Source organism: Molossus molossus, unplaced genomic scaffold (assembly GCF_014108415.1).
Source record: "Molossus molossus isolate mMolMol1 unplaced genomic scaffold, mMolMol1.p scaffold_m16_p_10, whole genome shotgun sequence".
NCBI classification, from domain to species: domain Eukaryota; kingdom Metazoa; phylum Chordata; class Mammalia; order Chiroptera; family Molossidae; genus Molossus; species Molossus molossus.
In genome coordinates this window covers 5649533-5676286 of record NW_023425345.1, presented here as the reverse complement: position 1 = coordinate 5676286, position 26754 = coordinate 5649533, and the positions used below count along the sequence as shown (strand labels likewise).

At 57.1% G+C, this 26754-nt stretch overlaps 1 protein-coding gene across 2 annotated transcripts; it reads left to right on the top strand.

Annotated features, from left to right (window-relative positions):
* Positions 1-478: 478 nt before the first annotated feature.
* Positions 479-24396, top strand: LOC118623421 (TRIO and F-actin binding protein). Of its 2 annotated transcripts, XM_036250970.1 has the most exons (14): positions 479-652; positions 5798-5854; positions 8869-8937; positions 9057-9146; positions 9537-9646; positions 11190-11715; positions 12349-12459; positions 18264-18411; positions 20000-20102; positions 20651-20810; positions 20881-20991; positions 22328-22414; positions 23149-23311; positions 24211-24396. In XM_036250970.1, the coding sequence occupies exons 1-13, from the start codon at positions 479-481 to the stop codon at positions 23308-23310; spliced, it is 1908 nt and encodes a 635-aa protein (XP_036106863.1). In that variant the 3' UTR covers position 23311; positions 24211-24396. The 2 variants fall into 2 exon arrangements, with proteins under 2 accessions (XP_036106863.1, XP_036106864.1); XM_036250971.1 differs by lacking the exon at positions 9057-9146.
* Positions 24397-26754: the final 2358 nt, after the last annotated feature.

The window sequence follows — 26754 nt, the reverse complement described above, 5'->3', positions numbered from 1 at the left end:
CCTTCCTGTCAAGTCTGTAGTGAGGACGAAAATCGATTACATTGGCAGGTAACAAGCGGGGCTCCAGGAGCGGGACCCGCTGAATTGTTAGTATTGGGTGCTTTGCCAACGTCCCCATCAAACTCGGGCGTCTGGCGGCGCGCGGCTGCAGTGGGGAGCCGTAGCCGGGGCGACGTGGGGACCACACCCGACACTCCTGCGCCGTAGCCGAACGAAATCACCTGCATGCTGGACTGTTCCTTCCGCACCGCGCACCCGCCGCCGAAGCGCGGCCCGCCCTCCCTTCTCCCCGCCCCCATCCGCCCGCCCGACCCGCCCTCGCGCGCCCGTCCCGTCGCGGCAGGCCCCGCCCCCGGATTCGGCCCGCGCTCCCATTGGTCGGTCTGTAGCCCCCGCCACTGTTTGTCCCGGCTTCCCCAGCGCCCATTGGCCCGCCCGGGTCCTCCCAGGAAGTTTGAAAAAAAAAAAAAAAAGTTTTATGGGCGGATGGAAGGGGCCGGAGCAACGCCGGGGAAGGGAAGGGCCGGAGGAGCGGCGGCGGGCGGCCGAGAGGGGCGGCGGCAGCGGGATTCCCGCGCCGCTGAGCCCGGCCCGAGAGCCCTTTACACCCTCCTGTCTCCTGCTCCCGCCGTCCCGGGGCGCCGCCATGACGGTGAGTGCCCCCTGGGGCAGCCCCTCCGCGCCCAGGCCAGGGTGAGGGCGCCTGCCCGAGCCCAGCCGCTCCCCTCCGGGGCAGCCCCCTCTCACTTCCTGGAGGCTAGAAGAGGTCTCCGCCGGAAGGCAGGGCGACCCCAGCGGCAGGGCCGGCCGTCCTGCCTCACCTTTCCCCAGGCGCCTCCTCACCTTCCCAGGCCAGGAGCCCCGGCGAACCCGAGCATATGTGAATGTCCCGTCACGGGCGCCTCCCCTTCTCACTTTTGGGGAACAGTTGCCGACCGATTCGGGGTGGACCTTTCTCACCTTTGTCCAGCTCCCTTAGTGACCACCTGACCTGATTCCCCCAAGCTGCGAGATCCGTAGGGGCTCCCCGGGGCTCTCCGTGGGAGGAGCGGGGCTGGGCTTGGCCTGGGTCTGGGGTCTCCCCGGCTGGAGGGAGGAGCCTCCTGGCTCGGACGGGTATTGTTGACCCGGGCCTGGGAAGACTGCCCACTGTGTGGGGGCTGGCGGGGGGTTGGGTGGGTGAGAAGGGGTCGCCGCGCCCCACCCTGCCTGGGAGCCCCTCCTGGCATTTCTGCTGCGGCCGATACCACGTTCTCTGGGGCTTTGCTGCGAGTGGGGGGTGGAGGACACGACGGCCGGGGTTTCTCTTTCTGTTGGGGGTGAGCCCTACCCTAGTTCCGTCAGTACCTGTGCCTTATCGTATTGGCCTCCTAGCTGAGTTCACCTTTATCCCCCTTTCACAGTCCGATAAACTGAGGCTTGGGGGAGAGGCTGGGCTGAGTTGCCCGAGGTTTCCCCGAGTGTAAGGGAAGGAGTAGCCCCTTTCCAGGTCAGTTTGGCCCCGTGGTCTGGAAGGGCAGGGCAGGGCTGCTTTTGGTTTCTGACTAGTGCCTTAGCGAGGCTCTGAGAGCTGGTGAGGAGAGGGGTGTTAATCAGGGTGTGTATGTGCTATGCCTGCCCCCTTTCCACAGGCCAGTGAAGTGGGCTGGGCTGCTGGGGAGCAGGGTGGTGGTTGGGGAGAGGGGCCCCTACCCCTTTGAGTGTGATGACCTGGCCACTGCCTGGACTTCCTCAGCCTCCGCACATCCTGCCACCTCCCTGCTGGCCCTTCCTGTCGTCAGCAGCCTCCCCTGCCCTGTCAGAGAGCAAAGAGGGATGTGGGGGAGGAGCTAAGTCAGTGTCTACCCTGGCCACCCAGGCCAGGGGGAGGGTGGTCACTTTGCCCACTGGTTGTCTGCCCATCCCTGAACTGAGTGCCTTCACATGACCAGAATTGATCCTCTAAGGTTGACGGCAACTCCCCATCTAACAGATGACACTGAGGTGTAGAGAGGACACAGCCAGGCTCTGACTGAGGCAGTATTGGTATCCAAGGACTATCCCAGTTTTCTCTATGGGGCGAGATAAGAAATGTACGCAATGCCTCTCCTGGAGAGGTGCAAGCTCAGCAAGGGCAAGGCTGTTGGAAGCAGCAAGTGGGGTGCTGGGAGGAGGGACAGCATATCTCTGCTGCTGGGAGAAGTACTCCAATAAGTGTAGGACTTGGTCAGGTGGAGATGGACTGGGGAGGGGACATTGTAGACAAAAGCTGGTGGTCACATCTGGGCAATGACGAAAACATGGAAAAGGGGTCTGGGAGAAAAGGGGCCCAAAGGCCAGGAAAAGTAGCTTAGGCTCTGGTCAGGGTTACTGGGGAACCATGAAAGGTTTTGAAGCAGGGAAGACGCTGGTGATCACCACTGACAGTGTTGACTGGTTTCATCCTAGCTGCCTGCAGACCTGAGCCTGCTTCAGGCTGGTGTCCTTCCTGTATCTTCCTCACATCCTTTCCCTCTCTCCTGGTCCTGTCTCCCTGACCTCAGGGATCTGTAGGTCGGTGGCAAAGGTGCTATGAATGAGTAAATGCTCAGAGGCTTGGAAGCTGGGCCTGGAGTCACGATTTGCCCCACCTCCTTTTGCCTGAGCCGGGTGCAGCCTTGCCCTGGAGCCTCATTCCCCAGCCACTGCCTGGCATCAAATTATATACCTGTTCACTTGTTTATTATTTGTCTCCTGACTTCCACCAGGGCTGGGGCCACATCTGTCATTCACAGCTCACTTTCTGGTCTAGAACAGTGTGTAATACTTTAAAAAAAGAAAGAAAGAACAAAAAAAGATTCCACAACATTCCCTGGGTCGTGGGGTGGTGAATGGTGCATGTCCCTATCTGTGAGTTGCTTCTAGTTGAGCCTGTGAGGAACAAGTAATGTTTTCATGATAATCATGGATGCAACAGAGGCCTTTCCGAGGGACCGTGGAAGGACAGCTGGGGTAGTGTGCGGTGTGTCCTGGGACACGGGCCTCAGAGGACGCGGTTAAGCTGGGTCTTAAAGCATGAAAGGGGTTTGCCTGGTGTTCCAGCAGAGGACACAGGCATGTGTGGAGGGCCTGAAGTCTTGATGTGTTGGGGATCAATGAGGATGTGTGGACACATAAACACAAGGCCCCCAAAGCAGGGGGGAGGCTAGGCTAGGAGGGCGGGGCCGAGGTTCTTGTGCCATCCTAAGGCACCTGGATTTTTTTTTATTGTTTGTTTTCCACTTTTAAGTCACTTTTATTTTTCAATTACGGTTGCTGCACATTGTTATATTAGTTTCAGGTGCACTAGATTTTGTTTTGAAGCCACCGGAGCCACCCCTGGAGGTTTTAAGCAGACTTGTAACACTAGGCCTTTTTGAGTGGGTCCCTCTGCCAGAGTGTGCGTAGAGGAGGCCACGTCGAAAGTGCAGGTGGGCCGAGTAGTGCAGACCTGTAGCCAGAGGGAGGGAGGTGGGCTGTGCGAGCCTGCGGGTGCTCCTTAAGGGAGAGAGAAAAGGAGCTTCCTGCAGTGGAGGAAGGTGGCGGCCCAAGAGCCATGTGTGGTGCGGTGTGAGAGTTGGGTTATCAGACCTTTTGACCCTGGGGTGGGGAGGGTGTTCCCAACTAACATAGGACCTCCCCTGCCAGCAGTTTAAAAACTCACATTGGCAGCCTCCTCTCCCCAAGGTCACTGTGCCATCCTATGCCTGACGTGGTGTGGGATGTGTTACTACTGGCTTCCAGAGGGTCACTGGGCTTTTCCATGGGTGGCACATTCAGTCCTCTTGAAACTTGAGGGAGGGTGGGACCCCCTGTCATTTACCACATTAGGCAGCTGGGCTCAGGGAGGGGATGTGATTTAGGAAGGTCACTGTGACCCCACCTCCCAGGTAGCTCTTGGGGTCCCAGCCTGTCATTCCTGCTGGGGAGCCCTTCCTCAGCTTCTGGCAGTTGATGGCTGATACCCTGTGGGCCATCCCAGAAAGCCCAGCTCCTCAGGGCCAGGGGGTGGGAATGGGGTCTGTCTTCAAAGCATAGAGGTTTAGCCCTGGCCAGTTTGGCTCAGCGGTTAGAGCGTCGGCCTGCGGTCCGCAGAGACCCGGGTTCAGTTCCCGCTAAGGGCACGTACTTCGGTTGCAGTTTGTCCCCGGCCCTGGTTGGTCGTGAGGGTGGCAGCCACTCGATGTGTCCCTTCACATCGATGTTTCTCTCTCTCTCTCCCTCCCACTCTATCTGTACAAAAAATGGAAAAATGTCCTCGGGTGAGGATAAAAAAAAAAAAAAAAGCATAGAGGTTTAGACAGGTTAGAGGAGGGTGAATTTTTATTCAGCAGATTTTCCTGGCTTCTGGCCATAGCATGCCTAGTCCTGGGGCCATGGGAGGTCCCAGACTGAATGCAGGTGAACCCAAGTGACTCAGTGGCCTTGAATGGGGCTACCAGTCTTCATTTGGTCTTAGCTTGGGACTCCTTCACGTTTGGGGAACAGGGCGGAGAGAAATGGAGAGCAGATAGGGTGAACACCACCCAGAATTTCTCAGGTCTGAGCAGAGCCTGTGTCCCTTCCCTCAAGACAGGTATGCAGGGAGGTGCTGCAGTGCAGGGGTGGGGTTCCAGCCTGCTGAGATCCAAGGGCCCTTGTCCCTCATCTATGGCTGTGGATGGCTCTGAATGTCCAGGCTGCTGGGCCAGGCTCCTCTCAGGCCACTTCTTCCAGCTGAGGAAGAGGAGAATGGGGCTCCCCAGGAGGAAGGCAGGTCAAGGGAGGTGGCCAGGTCAGGTGGCTCTGGTTTCCAGGTTTCCAGCTGCCGTGCTCGCCGCCCACCCCACTGAGCCATGCCACCCGCTCCCTGCGAGCAACCAGACACCTTGGCCTGGTGAGGCTGTGATGTGGACGCTGATAGGTGGGCTCAGAGCCATGGCAACAGGTGGACGCCTCTTCCCTGCCCGCCAGCCTGGCCCGCCCTGCTCTCCTCCCAGTGGGCAGTAGCTGAGACTCTGCAGAGGAACTGGGACTTAGACAAGAGAAGTCTCCCCAGCAGGCAGGGAGGGTCTGGTATTTGGTACCTACCAGATTGACCTGGCCACAGAAAATGCCAAAATGAGCAGCTTCTTTATATAGGCCTAGGTGGGGTGCATGGCTCACAAGCCCCTGTGGAACATGCTGCAGCTGGGAGCCCCCAGGCCCCGGGGCCGTGTCCCCCTGGGCAGTACCCGGCAGGTAGGCCTTGCCAGGACCAGCCCGTCCAGAAATCTAGAGGGGTCCAGAGGATCTCTGACCTCAGCCTAAGCTTGGTTCCATCTTCCGGGGTCTCCAGGAGACGAGGGAAGGGCAGGGCTGGTTGGACCACAGGAGGGTCAGTGGATTGGGGGTGGGTGGCAGCAGTAAAGCATTTTCCTGGTGGGCCACCTGGGCCTGGGATGGTTCACTCCCCCTGCTGGCCCGGCTTGTTCTCTGAGCTCTGTCTACAGGCAGCGTTCTCTTGGCCCCCCTCTCCCACTCTTCGGTGAGGAAGTAGGCTGGTGGGAGGGGAGCTCGAACATCTTTGGTGGATGCCCCAGGCTCCTGTCCGCCCACTTGGCAATCAGAGACTTCTGGATGCTGGGGAAAGGGGCCAAGGCTGCATCAGGGGCTAGGGAGCCTGCCTGGATTTGGGGTGTTACCTGGGCCCTCAGCCCTCTCTCCTGGCTTCCCAGGCCCTTAGTCTTACAGGACTCAAGGCCAGGATGGATACAGCACCCCCTCCTCCCCACTGGGTTCTCCACTGGCCTGACTCATCTGCCTCCTCATCTCCCCATAGCCCGATCTGCTCAACTTCAAGAAGGGATGGATGTCGATCTTGGACGAACCTGGAGAGGTAGGAGGGCTGAAGCGGAGAGGAGGGGGTGGCTTGCTGCAGGGGCCCGTAGGATCCTTGGGAGCAGTCCAGGAGGCTTCCCTCACCTGTCCAGCCTTCTAGGGATCCTGGCCTGCAGGTGGAGGGGGTCCAGGGTGGGGACCAGAAATGGGAACTCTGAGGGCATGGTGTTTCTTATCCAGCTTTGGGCTATGGGGGAGGGAGGGCAGAAGCTACTGCAGTGTGTTAAGAGTCATCAGGGAGGGGTGCCTCTTGGCCCCTCAGGCTCTGTACCCCATCCCCTCCTCTCTCCAAGAACCCCTTAGTCCTCTTGATAACCCTGCTGGGTATCCAAGGGACCGAGGTGGGAGAGCTCACAGAGATCATCTGGCCTGAGACACGCACAGATTTCCAACAACTCAGTCATGCAACAGCCCCCCTCCCCGGGGGTGAGGCTCAGAGCACATTTCTTGAAGTCTCACCAACCTGGGGCCCCACTGATCAAATCACAGCTTTTACTGGTCTCAGTGGCCACATGAAATGGGCATAATGGATAATGATTCCTTCCAGTGTGGATAACAGTCATGGATGTCAAGTATGTAAAAGGTCTCACGTAGCCCCCAGTGTCTGCTAGGGCCTCGGTAATAACCCTTCCCTTTCTCTGATGTGTCTATCCTTAGAACCAGAAGGGACAGTGGCCTCGTACCAGGCTGCCCTTACGGCTGCCAGGCTGGAACTGGCTTTCTGCCCACCACCTTGGGAGGGGACATCTCCCCGCCCCTGTCCTGCATGCGCTCGTGGTTTTGGTCTGTGTGCAGCCCGCATGCCGGGAGGGCTTGGAGCCAAAGGGAATTGCATTGTGTTTCCTACCCACATACTTGATTCCCTCCAGCCCACAGCCTTCTGTACCCGCTGCCTGCTGGCCGGTCCTCTGGTGGCTGCACTCCAGCCTCACACAAGGCCTGGCACCTTGCCAGTGACCCGTCCTGGCCTCCCCACCCAGGGTCTCTGGAGGGCAGAGATTATGGGCCCCACCCAGAACTGGCCGTTACTCATTCTCTTTCACGAGGTTTTGGAATGTCCAAGTTAGAAGGGCCCTGGGAGTTCAGCCAGCTCAGCCCCTTGACAGGAGATAGGCCCACAAGGGCTTCGATCTCTTCCAGGCCTAGTAGTACCTTGGGCAGACCCAGGCCTGGAACGTGGGGCACCAGAAGCTCACAGGGCTCCATCTAGCCCCCATCTCAGATGGTTATCGACTAGGCCTGGAAGGGCCAAAGACATCATTTGGCACAGAACCGCTGCCCCACTTTACAGAGTGACAGTTGAGGTCCTGAGCTGCAACTCAGTAAGAGCAGGACGGCTGTAAGAGGGCCAGCTTTAGAGCAGTTCCCAACACAGTAGTGCCCGACCCTATGCCAGGTGCCCTGAGAGGCATAAGGGGAGGGTTAGGAACTTCTAACCCTACAAGAAAGCTTAAAAACTTCTTTTTTTTAAATTTGTTTTTTCTTTATTGATTTTTGGAGAGAGAGGAAGGGAGAGGGAGAGATAGAAACATTGATGAGAGAGAACATCGATTGGCCGCCTCCTGCATGCCCTCCACTGGGGATTTGGCCCACAACCTGGGCATGTGTCCTGACCAGGAATCGAACCAGCGATCCCTTAGTGCGTGGGTCAATGCTCAACCACTGAGCCACATTGGCCGGGCTAGGGACTTCTTATTAGTCCTACTTTACCAGTCAGAAGACTGAAACTCAGAGGTCAAGGTACTTAACTAAAGATACACAGCAAGGAATAAAACAGTTGTACTTTAGTTCTCTTGAATGCTAAGGGGAGGCAGTGTGGAAAGAAGTAGAAAATGTCATTCTGGCACATCCTCGAAAATGTACTATCTTCACTACCTGGCCGGTTTGGCTCAGCAGTTAGAGCGTCAGCCCGTGGACCAGAGTCTCGGGTTTGATTCCTGTCAAGGGCATGTACCTCAGTTGCAGTTTGATCCCTGGCCCTGGTTGGGGTTAAACCAATTGATATGCCTCTCTCACATCGATGTTTCTCCCTCCCTTCCTCTTTCCCTCCTACTCTATCTGAAAATCAATGGAAGAGTGTCCTCGAGTGAGGATTAAAAAATAATAATAATAGAAAATGTACCATCTTCTTAAGGACAAAGAAAAACCCAAGTACTTGAAATAATGAACAGTGTGGTTAGGGCTTGGTGATGTGTGGGAGCCCCAGGGGATGCTGGGGACTGGTGACATGCACTGACCCTGACAGTGGGCGGACCTCGACCAGCATTCCAGCGAATGGCCAGAAGTCAGAGGAGGACTGAGCTTGGCACATTTAATGCTGGGCTGTTCTGGTGCTCTCACCCTGTGCTTTCTGATGTGTCTGCCGCCTGACCCAGAGGGAGCAGAGAGAAAGGCACCATAGGAAGGTGCCCAAATCATCAATGTTTAGGTAATGCATCTCTCAAGGTGAACACACAGAACCAGCACCTAGATCAAGACATAGGGTAGAACCAGTGCTCGGATGGCTCCCCAGGGCCACCTTCCAGTCCTGCTCTCTGGACGTCATATCCTTGGTGGCTGAGATCCAGAGGGGCATATGCAGAAAGACTTGGGAAGTTCTGGCTCGCTGGGCAGATGACTTTCACAGGTCACGACCCCTTCCCCGTCTGCACAGGGGGGATTTGCTTGTGGGAGCTTCAGCGATCTTGGTGGACAGGATCAGGATGGGCACAGAAGTGTTCACAAAGCAGAGAAGGGCTCCGAGAAGGAAAGGGAGGGTGTGCTTACAGGCGAGAAGCAGACCCATTTTACAGATGCTGTCCCTGCAACTCAGAGAGGAAACGGAGGGCCAGGCTTCAACTGTGGATTTTCTGGCTGCCCTGCCCCTGCTCCTACCCCTCAGCAAGGTGGATGAAGGTGCCAGGCCCGTACTGTGAGCAGAACGGTTGGCCTGACAGCACTCAGGTGCCCACAGGGTGGCACGCGCATACTTTTATGCCACACAGCCCCCTCAGCACCACCTCTCCTTCACAGTGGAAGAAGCATTGGTTTGTGCTGACTGATTCAAGCCTCAAGTACTACAGGGACTCTACTGCTGAGGAGGTGAGACAATGAGGTGGGAGGCTCCCTCCTTCTGTCAGGTGCTGGGGGACCTCTGGAAGGGTGTTGGGGAGTTTGGGGGGTCACTGGAGCAGGTGACCATGGCGGCCTTCCTGCTGCAGGCAGATGAGCTGGATGGCGAGATTGACCTGCGCTCCTGCACCGATGTCACTGAGTACGCAGTGCAGCGCAACTACGGCTTCCAGATTCACGTGAGGCTGCGCGTGGCAGGGAGGGTGTGGCTGCAGGGCCCCGAGGGGGTGCTGGCACAGAGCGTGACTTTCCATCAGAGGCTGGCTTCTGTCCCTCACTACCCAGAGACCTGTCCTCAGAGCCAGTCAGAAGCTCTGCTGCCAACATAGCATATCTGGGGAGACCCCAGGTATCTGGCAGGGGTGGTTCAAATGTTGGGGAGACCTGGGAGCCAGTGGAGCTCTTCCAAGTCTAGGCTGGTGGAGTGGAGGTATTACACCCTCTGCTCAACTCCAGGCTCAAGACCTTAGACACTCTCTTGGGAGGGAAGGGACCTCCCTGGGGTCCATAGTGCGGCAGGAGCAGTGGCGCTGGCCACATGGCAACCTACCTCTGGGGTGGACTTGCAGACCAAGGATGCTGTCTATACCTTGTCGGCCATGACCTCTGGCATCCGGAGGAACTGGATCGAGGCTCTGAGGAAGACTGTGCGTCCCACCTCAGCCCCAGATGTCACCAAGTACGTGCTGGGTTGGACCAGGGCTTTGGGGAGGTGCTTGCCCTGCATCCCTGAGTGCTGTTCTGGCACTCACCTGGGGGCCCGCTGGCTACACCTTCTGGGCCTCAGTTTCTGTCAACAAAATGAGAAGGCAGTGAGCATTCTTGGTAATCCTCCAGAAGTGCACTGAGGATTTGGGGTTTGACTCCATTCCTGTATGTCCCTGACATCCTGAATGGCTGGGGAGAGGCCTCAGCTCTTTGGAGAAGCCAGTGAGTCAAAGGTCCTTGCTAGGTGACCGATTGTCTGTGCTGTAGGGGCTGTGTCTCATCCTGTGTTAGGGAGAGGGGGTGGCTTGGCAGTCTGAGTGGGGAGCTCACCCCCTGTGGAGGTCACCGTGGGTAGAGTGGTGGGGAGGGCTCACTGACCTGCTGGTAGAGCCCACACACAGTATAAACCCCAGACGCCATGGGGGCTGGGACTTGCGGCTGCTGGGTATCAGGGGTGGAAAAGTGCTCTTAAGGGCTGTCAAGCACGAGCGCCCCTGTCTGGCCACAGCCTGGCTGTTCAACCAGAGGCCAGTTGCCTTGTTGTCTGCTTCATCTGTCAGACTGAGTATCATGAGAATGTGCACAGAAGTCCTTTGTGAACTGGAGCACAGTGCAGCCAGACTATTACTTAGTATATAGATTTGGCTGCTGTAACAAAGAAGCCTCAAGCATGGTGACTCTGAGTAGGAGAGGTTGTTTCTCCAGAAATAAGTTTGTCTCTGTCTCAGGAAGCTGCTTACTTTCCCCTGGAGTCCCAGACAGGTGCCAGGCCAGGGCATACCCAGTCTTTTAAAGGGTGCCACCTCTCACCTCCACTGCGCAGAATATAGGCACATGGCCACACATAGCTGCAAGGGATGCTGGGAAGTGTAGTTTGGGCCTGGCGACCATATACCTTGCTATCATAGAAGAGAAGCACTGCCACAGTTGTTACGTCTCCACAGTTTGTGCCCTATGCACCCAAGGTCACTGTGAGCCTCTTGAACCCAGGATCTTGTCTCAAACTATATATTTTTTTATCCTCACCCGAGGACATTTTTGCATTTATCTTCAGATCGGGGACAAACTGCAACCGAGGTACGTGCCCTTAGCGGGAACTGAACCCGCGCCTCTCCGGTCCATGGGCCGACGCTCTAACCACTGAGCCAAACCAGCCAGGGCTCAACCATACTTTTAATAATAATGCTTTGATCAACATTCATAACGGGCTTCCTGGTTGCTTTACATACATTCGCCCTAGTCCTCATGTTCATCCTGTGAGAAGCATTGTTGTCCCATATTATAGATGAGTGACTGAGGCTCAGAGGGAAGCCAGATATCCTGGTCTCTCTGCCGTAAGTGGTGGAGTTGGGATGGCTCCCAGGGAATGTTAATGAATTTCTGACCTCTGGGTTGGGCTGCTTTCTCTACTGGGGTTCATCCCCAGGCCCTGGCACAGGGCGACACTCCAAAAGTGCTTATTTTGGGACTGAGCAGGCAAGATCCTGCCTGACGTGGCCCTGCTGGCTCCCCAGGCTCTCGGACTGCAATAAGGAGAACACGCTGCACAGCTACAGCACCCAGAAGAGCTCCCTGAAGGTGGGGGAGCAGCGTGTGGGCTCTGAGGTCATCGGCCGGAGCGGCTCCCGGAAGGCAGATGGACAGCGGCCATCCCTGGACTACGTGGAGCTCTCCCCACTGACTCAGGGCTCCCCGCAGCGGGCCCGCACCCCGGCTCGCACGCTTGACCGCCCAGCCAAGCAGGAGGAGCTGGAACGGGACCTGGCCCAGCGCTCTGAGGAGCGACGCAAATGGTTCGAGGCCGTGGACATCAGGGCTGCAGAGACACCAGCCAGCGACGGGCCACGCCGGGGCCTGGGCGCCCCCCTGACTGAGGACCAGCAGAGTCGGCTCAGCGAGGAGATCGAGAAGAAGTGGCAGGAGCTGGAGAAGCTGCCCTTGCGGGAGAACAAGCGGGTGCCTCTCACTGCCCTGCTTAACCAAAGCCGCGGGGAGCGCCGAGGGCCCCCGAGTGACAGCCCTGAGGCACTGGAGAAGGAGGTAGACCTCATGGCTGGCCTCTGGGAGCCCCCTCACTCCTCCAGCACCCCTCCTGTCCCTACAGTCACACTGGCATTTATCATGCGTACATACCTACAGCGATGGGGAGCTCACCCCCGATCCAGTGTCTGACACTTCAGACTCCTTGTGCACTGGAATCTTCCTTTCTAGACCTTGGGGGTTTTTTGTTTTTGTTTTTGATACTTTTTTTCTTTTAGTTCTACCCTCAGCAACTGCAGAGAAGGGAAGAGGGAAGGGAAAGGAGAGACCATTTATTGAGCATCTTTTCCTGGGCCCTTTTCACCTGCAGAGGCTCATGTGTGTTCACAGCAGTCTCGTAGTCCCATAGGGTAGATTCATCACAGTTGTACTGATGGGAAGCTGGGCTCAAAGATGTTTCCCCTGCCACCTACATTGTGTATATAGTTGTGACCACAGTGTTCTGTTCCCAACCCCATCTAGTCTTCTCTGGACCACTGCTCTTCTGGCTCATTGGCCCTGCCATCCAGGAAACAGCTAGAATGTCCCCCTTGCCTACACATTCCCACCAGAGCCACACCTCAAACCTGAAGCTCCTCACTGCGCCCTCTCCTGAAGGCAGGCCCCCACTGACCTCATCTCCTCCCTCCACAGGTTCTGTCTCTCCGTGCCCAGTTGGAGGCATGGCGTCTCCAAAGGGAGGCTCCTCAGGGTGCACCCAGGTCCCAGGAAGATGGTCACATCCCCCCAGGCTACATCTCACAGGTGAGGCTGAAGAGCTGTTTTGTGGGGGATGGGGGCAAGTTTCTGGTTGCCATGTTTTCAGAAAACAACTAATATTTTGGAAGCCCTTCCTGTATACCAGAACCATGGGAGGCACTGGGCATGTGTTGTCTCATTTACTCTCTCCAGTGGGTGGACATGAGCACTGTGCTCGTTTTATAGGCCACTGAGTTGTGAGAGGTTATGTGACTTGCCCAAGGTCATCTGGCCTGCTGATGTCAGAGGCGGGATTTAAGCTTGGGTCCGGCTGACTGCCTTCATGTGACCTTCTGCACTTGGACCACTTTCCCCACATCACCCTGGGGAAGTGGGGGGCCAGTGGGGAGTGGGAGCCCCAGTGAGAAGGTCCCTGGGAGGTGCTCCCTAAACAGGGAAATCCTGTCCATGACTGCTGGGCCAAGGCCCTCACAAGATGGCCTTAGGGACTGGGGAGCCTCCAATGGCCCTCAGGGGGACACACGGTCTGCCGAAGACAGCAGTTCTCAACTGAGGCTGAGTTTGTTCCCCTGGGGACATTTGGCTATGTCTGGAGAAACTTGATTGTCACCATGGGGACAGCTAGCTCTCCAGAGAAAGATACATGCATGTGAATACATACATACTTATATATGTTACGTGTATGTATATATATATATATTTTACTGATACAAAGGATGTTTAGTGCACAACTTACAAGTAAAAAATATATAATACTTTTTATTGTAACTTCCATATAGCAAGCTGATTTTTCTCAGAACACTTTCATTGGTTTTTCCGAATCCTTCTATCCACAGCTAACTGTCAAATAAGTGTCATTCTAACATAAATGTTGGTTGCCATTTTTATTTATGTTAATGAGTAAGACGAGAAACATGTTGAAAGTTTCCTTGGTCAATGTCCTGAGTAAGTTTTTGGTTGAATTGGATAGTAGTTCTCTATTGAGACTATTTTTATGAGTGTTCCCTTAGGATTTTTTTTCTGTTACAATGTGATGGTCGTAGGTACATGGCACACTTTTGGTCTGATCTGCATTATTGGCATTGTCTTGTCACTTGCTTAAGTCTAGACTCAGCAGAACAATAAACTGAGTCCTGATTTGTAGTGGTCACCGATGTCCATGGTGTAAGTACCCCACTGTGGCTGAAGGGCCTGAACACGGACTGGGAAGACATGTGCACACCACTGTAGAGCATGTCCACCGTGTAGCACAGAAGAGAAGTGACCTTGAGAGCGTAGATAATAATAAAATGCAGTGAAATAATTAAGTGATGGATTTTGAATATCAGCTTTGTTTTTAATGTAATTAATTATAAGTTTATATAATCTTTAATAATGGCAATGTTTTACAACTGTGTCACAAAACTCCTAGAAAACTGATAATCAGCTCCCTCTAGTCACACACCATTGCCTGAAGCAGGAAGGAATGCTGGATCCCAGGCTCTGAGCAGAGGGGCCTTCTAGAAGTTCCAAGGCAGGTGGTTGCCCTGTGGGACTCTCAGGAAGCCGTCCCGGGGTGCTGGCACGGAACTGAGCAGTGGGGTGGGGGCGGGGGCTGTGATGGAAGTCTGGTGGGTGCCCGTCCTGGAGACCTTCACTGCCAAGCCAGGGAGATGGGAGCTTGTCACACACACCTGAGGAGGTTTGCTTTCTGACAGTGACATTGGGAAGGTGGTGGTGGAGTGGAGGGGCTGGGAGGGGCCAAGGCCAGTGTCAGGAGCTAGGCTGGTGACTGGGAGAGTGGGATACAGGAGGGGACAGGGAGGGAGGAGAGTTTGGAAGTGAGTGACTGGGGCCGAGTGGTTCAGCTGAAGGAAGACCAGGGCCTAGGGGAGTTGGGGTCTCACATGCTTGGGGGTCACCCAAGGGGAAGGGGGAGAGGGTAGGGACCGGTGTTGTCAAAGGCTCCCTTGAGGCCAGAAGAAGGAGTGGGCGGGGCATCTCCAGGCAGGGTGGGGCCCGACACCACAGCCTGAGACTGCTGGAGTCGCCTCAGAGACCCCCACCCAGAGGCTTCAGGCTGTCTGTGGAGCCCTTCGTCCCCCAGGGGCTGCTCTGGGTGGGTCCTCCACATCCACCGTTTTACTATTAGAACCTGCATTAGATCTCCTTCGGGAAAAGGTTTCTGTCGCTAAAGTGGAGTTTGAAAAACACGTCTCTGACTTCTCAGCTTACAGGTGAGGCCCAGAGAGGAGGCGAGACCTTGAGCTGGAGGCAGACCTGTACTGCGACCCAGGCCTCCTGGGCTGCCAGCATTTTGTCTTGCCGGGTCAGGATGGATAGGGAGCAGGCGGAATTGAGGGGTTGAGAGGGAGTAAAGGGAGTGGAGAGGAGACGGGAGTGGAGTGGCTCAGGACGCGGAGGCGCCAGAGAAGAGGAGCTGAGTGTCTGTCCCCTCGGGCACTGGAGCAAGCGGCTGGAGACCCTGCAGAGGCGACAACTGGGGAGGGTCCTCCAACCTGGCATCTCAGGCTGAATGGGTGCCCCTCTTTTGGCTGGTGCGGCTTGCCACTGCAGGACAGCAGCTGGGGATCTGGGACTTCACTGGGGCAGGAATGCCTCTCTAGAAAGGGGACCCTTCTACCCTGTTGCAGTGGGGGCCACGGGCACTTCTTCACCCACTTTGGTCCGCGTCAGAGGTGGCAGCTGACACCTTGGGCCCCCAGGAAGGTAGGTCAGAGAGCAGCATCTGACCTGGGAGCCCCCCTCATGGGCTGGTCCCCACCCCTGACATCAGCTTCTTCACCCCCATTAGCTACTGGCTCTGCCCGCCTGGCCTGCCTCTTTAAGAACAGGTCGCCACCCCTCTCATTTCTCTGATCTCTGCCGGTGGGTGATCAGGTGGACACTAGCTTACCTTAGGGACCCTGAGGAGGGTTTTATGTTTGTTTGTTTTTTAAATCCTCACCCAAGGATATTTTTCCATTTATCTTCAGATAGAGTGGGAAGGGGAGAGAGAAACATCAGTGTAAGAGGGACACATCGATTGGTTGCCTCCTGTACAACCCCAACGAGGGCCGTGGACATAACCACAACTGAGGCACGTGCCCCTTACCAGACCTGAACTGGGACTCTGGTCCGAGGGCCAACGTTTTAACCGCTGAGCCAGACTGGCCAGGGCTCAGGAGTTGGTTTATGAGGCCTGTTTTACAGATGAGTCTGAGACTCACACTGGGGAAGGGGCTTGTTCAAGTTCATTCCATAGTACAGCCAGGATTAGGACTCCAAAGCAGTGTTCTATTGTCCTTACTCGGGGTCACACAGAGGACAAGTGCAGAATCCCCGAGGGACAGACACCCTTGCTCATTACCTAGAACACCTGGACCCAAGTGGCCTGGCCCTTGCCTTTCCCCCAAGTGGACTGAGGTGTGGCTGCTGGAGCAGTGGGGTCTCCCCACCACTTGCCGTGCCCTGTGCCATGGGCAGAATACAGTGATCTGGCCCACTGCCTTGGTTCTTCCTGGCTCTTCCCCTTCCCTTCTTAATGATCTTAAATAGCTTTTTAAAATCCTCACCTGAGGATTTTTTCTATTGATTTTAGAGAGAGAGAAATAAAACATCAACGTGAAAGAAACATCAATCAGTTGCTTCTTGTATGCACCCTGGCCAGGAATTGAACCCACAATCTAGATATGTGCCCTGACTGGGAATTGAATCCACAACCTTTCATTGCATGAGACGATGCTCAACCAACTGAGCCACCTGGCCAGAGCCTTAAATATTTTTTAATTATATAAGAAATAGCTTTACATTTTCATAAATAATTCAAACAAATTAAAAGGTGAGAAATAAAGGCATGAACTCTCCTTCCCGCCCCCCCAGGGGTCCCCCGGAGTACCGTCAGCACGGCTGTGGAGTCGTCTGTTGATCGGCTCGCGGTGTGGGGGGCAGAAGTCTGAAACCCAGGCTGCGGCCCGGCTGCGTTTCTCTGTAGGCTCTGGGTAGGATCCGGTTTCCGGCCTTTTCCAGCATCTGGTGGCTGCCCCCCTTCTGTGGCTCATGGTCCCTTTTTTCAGCTTCAAAGTGAGCAAAAGAGTCAAGTCCTTCTCACTTCACGTCACTCTGACCGCCTTCCTCGGTCACTTCTCCCTCTACCCGCCTGCATCTGCGGACCGGACCGCGGTCACACTGGGCCAGCGCGTGGTCAACGATAGGCTCCCTCTTTACGGTCATCTGATCAGTAGGCTGGGCTCCCTCTGCTGCTGCGTCAGGTGGCGTTCCCAGGTTCTGGGGAGTAGGATGTGGACGTCTTTGGGGCTAGTATTCTGCCTCCCAGGAGCCTTCCCTACCTTTGTGTTTGCACACATGTCCCTGGACATCCATGTGTTTGTTTCCATGAGCAGGGTCGCCCATGTGTGTTGTCAGAAACCACCTTTCATCACCTAACTTCCCACATTCCCCCCAGCTGGCCATGTGGGCAGCTCTGTCTTTTTTTTTTTTCTTTTTAAGAATTTTTATTGATTTTTAGAGAGGAAGGGAGATCGAAAGATAAAGAAACATCCATTGGCTGCTTCCTGTACACCCCCTACCGGGGATTGAACCCGAAGCCCAGGCTTGAACCCTGACTGGGAATCAAACCAGCAGCCCTTCCGTGCACAGGACGATGCCCAGCCAACCGAGCCACACTGGCCGGGGCTGCAGCGCTGGGTCCTTTGTAAGGCTCGGTCTCATGATTTATTTAAGGTTGTTTATTTAGATTGTTTCCAGTTCTTGTCTGTGCCGGGGTTGCCATAGAGAATACCTTTCTCCAAGAGTCCTTGTACACATGTGACTTTCTGTGGGGTCATTCCTACAAGGGACCTGCGGAGTCAAGGGATGGGGTCATTAAAAATGCATCAGTGTGCCCTGGCCAGTTTGGCTCAGCGGTTAGGATGTTGGGCTGCGGACCAAAGAGTCTCGGGGTCAGTTCTGGCCAAAGGGTACGTGATTCAGTTGCGGTGCATTCCCGGCCCTGGTCAGGGTTGTACAGGAGGCAACCAGTTGATGTGTCCCTCTTACATTGATGTTTCTCTCTCTCTCTCTCTCCGTTTCCCTCTCCCTCCCTCCCTCCCTCCCACTCTGTCTGAGATAAATGGAAAAATATCCTCGGGTGAGGATTTAAAAAAAAAAAGTGTCAGTGCTATCAAACTGCCTCCACGTACTCGGTCTCAGCGACTCTCCCAGCAGTGGGTATTACCAGTCTTTTAAACACTGGCCAGTCTGGCCCACGAGCCCCGTTCTGTGATGTTATCAATCTCAGCTTCCTTACCCAGCACCTCCCACATGTCAGGCCCTGGCCTGGACTCTGGGGACTCTGAGCTGATCACATCTCCCTTGGCTTTGGGGAACTTATGGTCTGGCAGAAGCAAGGCCTTTGGTGGCAGAGGAGAGGCTGTCCAGAGACGGCTAGGAGGACATTTAAGCTGTGCTGCTGGTGAAGTGAATTACCCAGGAAGAAAAGATGCAAAAGAATGTTCCAGGCAGTGGAAATAGCATGAGCTAAAGCTCAGGTGTGCACACACTGGGAATTGTTTTTAAACTATGAGGTGTTTTTTTTTTTTTTGGTGAGGAAGGGCCAGGGATGAGGCTACAAGGGTCAGACATGGGAGCAGGGACTTGACCCTGCAGGACGGGGCCTCAGAAGGGTCTGAAGCAGAACAGTGTCAGGGCAAGGCTGTTAGATGGAGGAGGGGAGGGGCACGTGGGCCGGGGCAGCCTGGGCCAGAGCAGGCCTGCCCCTGAGGCTTCGCATCTCAGGCTGGAGAAGGGAAAGGAAAAGGCACTGTCCGGGCAGTGGGGGCAGCCCCGTGACGCCTGGCCCCCGCCCACAGGAGGCATGGGAGCGCAGCCTGGCAGAGATGGAGTCCTCGCACCAGCAGGTGATGGAGGAGCTGCAGCGGCACCACGAGCGGGAGCTGCAGAGGCTGCAGCAGGAGAAGGAGTGGCTCCTGGCCGAGGAGACCGCCGCCACGGCCTCAGGTGCGGCCCCTGGGCAGGGTGGGGCCCACACGCTTCTAAACCGAGGCTCCTCCTCACTGGATTGGGGCCGCTTTTAAGTAAGAGGCTGGTTCTCGGTGCCAGACTTGGGATAAGGGATCAGAAGGGGTTGAAGCCCCCGGAACTGGCCTCTACTTGAAAAGGGGAAAGTGAGGCCATAAGAACACACCCCATTGGTTGTGAGTGCGCTCCCTCGGGGCATGTGGCCGCCAGAGCTCCACCTTTGTACACCCTGAGCTCCAGCCCTATGCCCAGGCCGTGCCACCTGCTGGGAGAGACTCGGCCTCAGACCCAGCTCTCATAGCGGGGCGTCTCACTGGGCATACAGGCCGGCCCCGGGAGAGCAGGGAGGGGAGTCAGCACTTACAGCCCGTCCCCCAGTCCTAGTCCTTCCAGTGCCTATGGGAGTGACCCATCTCACAGATGAGGAAACGGGCTCCGAGAGGTTAGTGATTCGTCCCAGAGGGCACAGCTTAGGTGGCAGAAGCCAGAGTTGGAGTCCAGAGCACGCTGACTGCAAAGCCACGCTCTGAGCCCACCCTCTGCCCTCCCACGCCAGACGCAGGAATGCTTGACCAAAGTGTTGGGCAACTTCCTCCCCCTCTCTGGCAACTGCACACCTGCTCTGTGTGCCTGGCACACCCCATGTACCTCCAGAGGGCTGTTGAATAATGGAAATGATGAGAGAGATCACATGATCTAGAACTTACCACCTGCTCGGTGCTTCACACACTCAAGCCCATGGTGCCTCATCCCAGACCCTGGGGATGGTACATTTGCATTTTAGGAAGATAACCCAGTGCGTATATTGGGGATCCCTCCATCCCAGCAGGATCTTGGCTTCACCCTGAAATCTAGCACTATGGGTTTTGCAGTGAGATTTCTCAAGGTCACCCTTAAGTGGGATAATAATGACCTCAGCCTCATGTCCGTTCAGGTCAGGGGTGTCACCAAGAGAGATGTGAAAAACTTCCAGTGTTCAGAGCTTTGGGATTTGGGAATTACGAATAAGACTATGGATGAGGACTTGTTTAATCCTCACAGCAACCCTGCGTGAATGAGAAAAGACTCGGTCCTGGGAGCTCAGTCTGAAACACACAGAAGCTTGTGTCTGTGCTGTGCATTGTTCTGAGAGCTCTACACACATCTCCCATAGCTCCCAGATGAGGGGCCTGCGGCACAGGGGGTTAAGTCCCCTGAGCAAAGTCACCTAGACTTGTATTGACTGTTAAGCCGGGCAAGGCAGATGGGTGTTGTTAAAGGACCCTCCAGGCTGTGTAGGGACAGTGGACTGTGGGGCCCTACCCAGCCATCCTAACAAGAGGGACCAGTGGTCAGACACTGAAGTGTCTCCCCAGCAGGGTCCATCAGACAGGGCTGGTTATCTTTTCCTGCTAGACAGGCTCAGAAAGGTTAAGCAACTTACCCAGGGCCACTCAGTTCATGACAGCCTGCTCTTTGCATGGCACTGCCTGCTCCTGTCTCCACGGTCCATGTGGAGTTGCGGGGGAGGTGGAGTTTGCTCTGACCCCTCCCCAATCTCCCCATCCCGTCTCTGCCCTGCTTCCAGCCATCGAAGCCATGAAGAAAGCCTACCAGGAGGAGCTGAGCCGAGAGCTGAGCAAGACACGGAGTCTCCAGCAGGGCCCAGATGGCCTCCGGAAGCAGCACCAGTAAGAAGGCCCTTGGGCCTGGGGTCTGTGGGCTGGGCCTCCCTCTGAGCCAGGGACCCAGCTGCCTACACAGTGGTTCTGAGTGAGGGACCTGTGCTGACGCCCCTTGGCAAAGGACATTTCAGTTTGCCCCCAGCTGAGACTCCCACTGTCATCCCTGTGGCACAGGGAACAGAAGCCACAGGGCCTTGGTCAGACCTGCATGCCGTCCACGTAGACAGTTTCTCGGGCCCTTCTTATCTCGCTGGTCTTGGCCTCCACACTCCTTCCCCTCATTAGTGTCCCCTAGGGTGGGGCTGCAGTGTCACCCTCGGCCAGGTGCTCTCCCTCCTGCCACAGCACAGCTCTGGATGTTGGGGCTGCAGAGGCTTTAGACAAGGGGGCACCTGGGGCCATGAGAGGCTGTCACAGTCCACAGCCCGTCGCTGGCTCAGAGCAGAACTAGGGTGCGAACTCGGGAGCCCCTAGCTGCCTGGAGCTTGCCGTGGCCGGCTCTGAGCTTGGCGGAGGGCCGGCGAGCCCCGGTTATCCTTCCCCTCCGCCCGCAGGTCAGACGTGGAGGCGCTGAAGCGGGAGCTGCAGGTGCTATCGGAGCAGTACTCCCAGAAGTGCCTGGAGATCGGCGCCCTGACGCGGCAGGCGGAGGAGCGCGAGCACACGCTGCGCTGCTGCCAGCAGGAGGGCCAGGAGCTGCTGCGCCACAACCAGGTGGGCCTGGCCGGCGGCCGTGGGGGCGTGGGCACCGCGTGGCCCTGCGCTGACCACCCCACATCCCCAGGAGCTGCATGCCCGCCTGTCTGAGGAGATCGACCGGCTGCGCGGCTTCATCGCCTCACAGGGCACTGGCAGCGGCTGTGGGCGCAGCGAGCGGAGCTCCTGTGAGCTGGAGGTAAGTGCCCACTGGCACAGCAGGCAGCCCAGCTGGTCCCCGGGGCCTGGGCATGGGGAGGGAGCTGAGGGGCTGGCCCAGCACCGCCTGGAGGGACATCCGCTCTGTGCCCGGCACTACTCAGCCAGGGTCCAGCCCTCCTGTCCCGGTCCTGCCACCTACCTGCTGTGTGACAGGGCTGTTGCCTCGCCCTTCCAAGCCCCAGTAGTCCATCTGTAAAACGGGGCTAGCACCTTTCTTTTTCTTTTTTCTTCCCAATCCTCACTAGAGGATATGTTCATTGATTTATTTAGCGAGAGAGAGAAACATCGATCAGTTGCCTCCCACATGTGCCCCAACAGGGGAACGAACCTGCAACCTAGGTATGTGCCAGGAATCGAACCCGCGGCCTTCCTGGTGTACAGGATGATGCTCCAACCTACTGAGCCACTGGCTGGGCCACTAGCAGCTTTCTCACGGGGAGGAGTTGCTGTGAGAAAATGGGGCGTGGCCCCAGGATCACCCTGGTATTTTATTTTACAAATATTTCTATACGACTGTGCCTGGAACTTCTGGAAGCTGAAGTTCTTTTTTTCCCATCCTCACCTGAGGACATTTTTTCTGTTTATCTTCAGATAGAGTGGGAAGGAAGGAGGGAGGGAGAGAGAAACATCTACGTGAGAGGGACACATTGACTGGTTGCCTCCTGCACGACCCCATTCGGGGTTGGGACAAACCGCAACCGAGGTGCGTGCCCTTGGCCGGAATTGAACGCGCGCAACTCATTGGTCCACGGGCTGACGCTCTAACTGCTGAGCCAAACTGGCCAAGGCAAGGAATCTGAAGTTCTTAACTCACTGAGTCTTCCTGACAGTCCTGTGAGGTACATGCTGCTACTATCCCCATTTTACAGATAAGGAGGTAGACACAGGAGGGTCAAGTACCTTGCCCAAGGTCACACAGCTAGTTGGTGTGGGAGCTGGGATTTCAACCCAGCAGTCTGGGTCCAGAGTCTAAGCTGAGACTGTCTCCTCCTTGTTCAAGTCAGGATAGCAACACCTGCCCTCGGGGTTGGGAGAGGGGCCCACGAGGTGGTCCGCAGGGAGTCCAGCCTCTCCAGGGAGGGCCACACTGTGGCTTCCTTCTGTCTCCTGCGCCCTCAGAGTTGAGGGCCCGGTGCTATGGTGCGGACATGTGAGAGGGCTTTGTGGAGGAGTGTGCCCCTGGGTGTAGTGGGCTTAGCGCAGCTTGGGAGCTGCATTCCGGGGCCTGAGCAGAGAGGAGGCAGGCTGCAGTACACCCGGGCCAGGTCATCCTGGCCGCTGGCCCTGGCTTAGCCTGGCACCTGTGACCCCAGGTGCTGCTGCGGGTGAAGGAGAACGAACTTCAGTACCTGAAGAAGGAGGTGCAGTGCCTCCGGGACGAGCTCCAGACGATGCAGAAGGTAGGTCCTGGCTGGCCGAGGCAGGTGTCAGCGGGCGGGGACCCTCTGGATCCATCTGGATGCCCCGTCCTGTGAGCACCTGCTCTGTGCCAGGCACTCCTCGTGCCTGTCCCGCCGAGGAGGCATTGTCTCCACTTACAAGCAAACAGGCTAAGAAAGTGTAGGTGACTTGCCCAAGGTCCCACTTGGTTTTATTTAGGAAATATTTCTTGAAAACCTGCTGTGTGCCAGACCCCATGCTAGGCGCTGGGGAAACATCTGATCAAAAAAGGCCCGACTCCCTGCCCGTGCAGCACATGCACTGCAGTGAGGAGCGAGCCGTGCGGCCAGCGCTGGGGGCTGGGAGTCCGTGTCCCCGTGTCTTTGACATCCTCTGTGTGTGGGTGGCTCTGGGAGTGTGTGTGAGTCAGCCTCATGGAATGGGCCCCAGCACTGGGCCAGGCTGACCTGGCTCTCACCCGGCCGCTGATTGCCATGTGCTGTTGGGCAGAAGCTTCACCCCATGAACCTCAGCTCATCTCGAGCAGGATGCAAATGATGTTGAAACCTGTGTCCCCGGGTGGAGCTGGAGGGGTTTGTCCAGGACTGGGGACCGCCAGGGGCCCCGGAGGGACAAGGCCTTGGAGGAGCCTGGCTGCTTTGCGCTGGCCAGCAACGAGCATGGTGGGCATGTGCGAGGTGGGCAGGGCCAGGTAGGGAGGGCTTTGTGCCCTCATAGCCCCGCCTGCCCCCAGGACAAGCGCTTCACCTCAGGAAAGTACCAAGACGTGTACGTGGAGCTGAACCACATCAAGACGCGATCGGAGCGGGAGATCGAGCAGCTGAAGGAGCACCTGCGCCTCGCCATGGCTGCGCTGCAGGAGAAGGAGGCGCTGCGCAACAGTGTGGCCGAGTGAGGTGCGCGAGGGCGAGTGAGGTGTGCGCGCTCGGGCGGGCGGGAGGTCGGGGTGTGCACTGGGCAGGCGGGCGGGCAGCCCGGGGTGTGCATGGGTAAGAGGGAGGCCACGGTGCGCACTGGGTGGGAGGGCGGGCGGGAGGCTGGGGATGTGCACTGGGTGGGCGGACAGGCAGGAGGCCCGAGGTGTGCACCGGCAGGAGGGAGGCCCCGGTGCGCACTGGGCGGGTGGGCGGGCAGGAGGCCCGGGGTGCGCACTGGGCAGGCGGGCAGGAGGCCCGGGATGCGCACTGGGCAGGCGGGCGGGAGGCCCGGGGTGTGCACCGGCAGGAGGGAGGCCCCGGTGCGCACCGGGCGGGTGGGCGGGCAGGAGGCCCGGGGTGCGCACTGGGCAGGCGGGCGGGAGGCCCGGGGTGCGCACTCGGGCCCATCCACATCCAGCTCGCTGTGCCACCGGCCCAGGGCACTTCCTTCTGCCCTCTGTTTCCATTTCTATGAATAGGGACAGGGACACTGTGGTGCTTCTTAGCACTGCCACAGCCACAGCCTGATGAGTCCGTCCCTCCTCTGGGTAATGGTGCCCCTGGCTGATCTGCTCCCTTGGGACCTGGCAGCAGGGCACATCACTGACCACTAACAGTGTTCCCTCCGCGGAGCTCCGCGCTCCCACGCTGAGAAGGAGCGGCCTCTTTGTGACAAGGCCTTGTGCACTTCTAGGGCGCTCAGGACAGGCCGCCCTGTGGGCCAGGCTGTTTGGGGAGAAGCCGGGAAGAGCAGATCTGGCCCAGCCTTTGGGGCCAAGAGGTAGTGGAAGGACCTTGCCTGGCCTAAGTCACGCTGGGGCCCAGGGCCAAGACTGGGGCCTCCCCAGCCCTCAGCAACCCCCACTGTTATCTTCCAGGTCCTGTGGTTCAGCCCAGCTGCAGACCCCCCAGCCCAAGGGGACCAGTTGCCCTTCTTTGCTGGATGGAAGTCAGAAGCCAAGCTTTCTCCCCACCCTCTGTGAGCCATACGTGTACTCACAACCATCACACACACATACAGGTGCACACACATACCACACGCATAGGCATACACACAGACACCACATAGGAACACACCACACACACATAGGTACACACACCACACATGCACAGACACACAGCACACATGCCACACGTGCACAGGCAATACACCACACATGCACACACAGACACACACAGGTACACACATACACAGGCACACATAGGCTCACACATGCACACATGCACACACAGACACTGCACAGGCGCACACTTGCACAGTCACACAGACGCAGACATGCACGGTCACACACACACACACACACACACAGGCGCACACACACTGCGTATCTGAGCGCGCCCCTCGCACTGGGTCTTACCTTGCACCTTCTTCAGGATTTTATATGTGAAGAGATTTTTATATATAGACTTTTTTCTTTTTTTTTTCCCCAACCACTTTGTACTTTTTAAAAAGCAATTCCTGGTGGCTGTGTGCCTCCAACATTGGCTTCCCTGCGTCTCCAGCCTCCTGCTTGGGCTTCTGGGCTCGTGGCCCTGCCCTGGGGTCTGGCAGCGGCCATGGCAGGGTTGACTCTGGTGGGAGAGGCAAGGAGCCAGCCACCCTCCTCCTACCCTACCTCCCACTAATTACTTCCTGCCCTGGGGGGCCCCACACCCTGGGACTCTGGACTGAGGGACAGATGGACAGAGGGAGGCGGCCTCTGTCTCCATGGCCCCACCTCCTCCTCTGGGGGGTGCGGGCTGGAACCGCTGCCGCTGCCCCTGAAGGGTTCTCTCCGTCAGCCTTGTTAACTTAATAAAATGTTTCTGCAGCTGGTGTCTTGCATGGCTGGGGCATGGCGGGTTATGGGGGTTGGGGTTTCTCAGCCCCCGGCCCCCAGCACTCCGCCCTTCCTGGAGGGTGGCATGTGGGCTCTGAGGGCGGAGCTGAGAATCTGGTTCCTCCACCAGGCGATGCTTGCGCCAGGAGTCTGCACTTGAACACAGCCCTGGGCAGCTGCGGCCCCACTGGCCGAGGCCCCCCGACTGACCTTGGGCAAGTCACGTCCCCTCTCTGAGCCTCTCCATCGAATGGGTTCCTTTTATCATCCGTCCTTACGGAGGCTGTGCCCAGAGGTCACGTGCAGCCCTGGGCGGGGCGGGCGGGGCAGTGGATGTGGGAGGCCTCGTCACGGAGGCTGGATGTGGAGGCTGGATGTGCTGATCGTGGCCGTGTGGGGTGGGGTGAGGCCCGTTTCCGAGTGGCCCTGGCCCAGGCTGGCTGTCTTTGCGGGGCTGTGGCTAAGATGACAGCATAAGGACAACTTGAGCCAGCCTCACCCTCACGGCTGTTCCCGTCCATCCTCGGGCGCCTCAGGCTGGGCACAGTCACAGAGGAACAGGAACTGGCCTGGCCCCTACCAAGGCCCCTGAGATAAGCCACAAAGGTTTGGGTCTCAGAAGGCTGTGGGAACCTAGACCAGCCTGCAGGTCAGAGAGGGCTCTTGGAGGTGGCTGGAAATGGACTTCCGGATGGAAAAGCCAGGAAGGGCACCCCAGGTGAGGGGACAGCAGGAGCAGAGGCCCTGTGAACACCCCCGGTGCGCGCAGGGGAGCAGCCCGTGGGGTGTGGGAACTGCACCTGACTGCTTGCAGTGATGGCCTTACAAGTGGGCATGGGGTGCGGCTCCAACCGCAGATGCCAGGGGAAGTCTTGGAGGTGGAGGGCCAGAGGGGGTCATCTGGGAGGTCTTCTTGTTCTTAAAAAGGGTCACAAAGCCCTGGTCAGTGTGACTCAGCGTCCTGTGCACTGAAGGGTCACAAGCTCAATTCCCAGTCAGGACACAAACCCAAGTCGCAAGTTCAATCCATGATAAGAGTGCAAACGGAAGGCAACCTATCGTTTCTCTTTAAAATCAGTAAAAAAAATATCCTCAGGTAAAGATTTAAAAAATAAAAAGGGTCGCCTGGTCAGTGTCGCTCACTGGTTGAGCGTCGACCCATGCACCAGGAGGTCACCAGTTTGACCCCCAGGCCGTGGGCCTGGTCCCTGGTGGGGGGCAAGCAGGAGGCAGCCAGTCGTTCTCTCATCAATGTTTCTAGCTCTCTCCCTTCTCTAAAATCAATTTAAAAATTTTTTCTTTAATCAAAATAAAAAAGGGTCACAAGGAAGGGAGGGTTCTCTCAGCCTTTGGACGGTGTTGGGTGAAGCCCCCAGGTTGCCACCATCTTGCCGCCTCAACATGTGAACCATGGCCAACCAGAAAGACCAGGACCCCTGAGCCCTTCCATCACCAGCCTTGAGAGCACCAGCCTGGGACTTCCTGCCCCAGGACTTCCTGCCTCGTGAGACGGGAGTGTCCTGGAGACGCCGAAGTCGGGGTGTCTGCCACTGGCAGCCTCAGCACCCAGACAGTTGAGTCCAGATCGCTGACCGTCCTCGC

Excerpts from the sequence above, each read along its gene's own strand:
- LOC118623421 (XM_036250970.1), top strand. The coding sequence starts at position 479 with ATGGGCGGATGGAAGGGGCCGGAGCAACGCCGGGGAAGGGAAGGGCCG. Across the intron at positions 5,855-8,868 it reads TCTTGGACGAACCTGGAGAG|TGGAAGAAGCATTGGTTTGT; the intron begins GTAGGAGGGCTG and ends TCTCCTTCACAG. Across the intron at positions 22,415-23,148 it reads AGCTCCAGACGATGCAGAAG|GACAAGCGCTTCACCTCAGG; the intron begins GTAGGTCCTGGC and ends GCCTGCCCCCAG.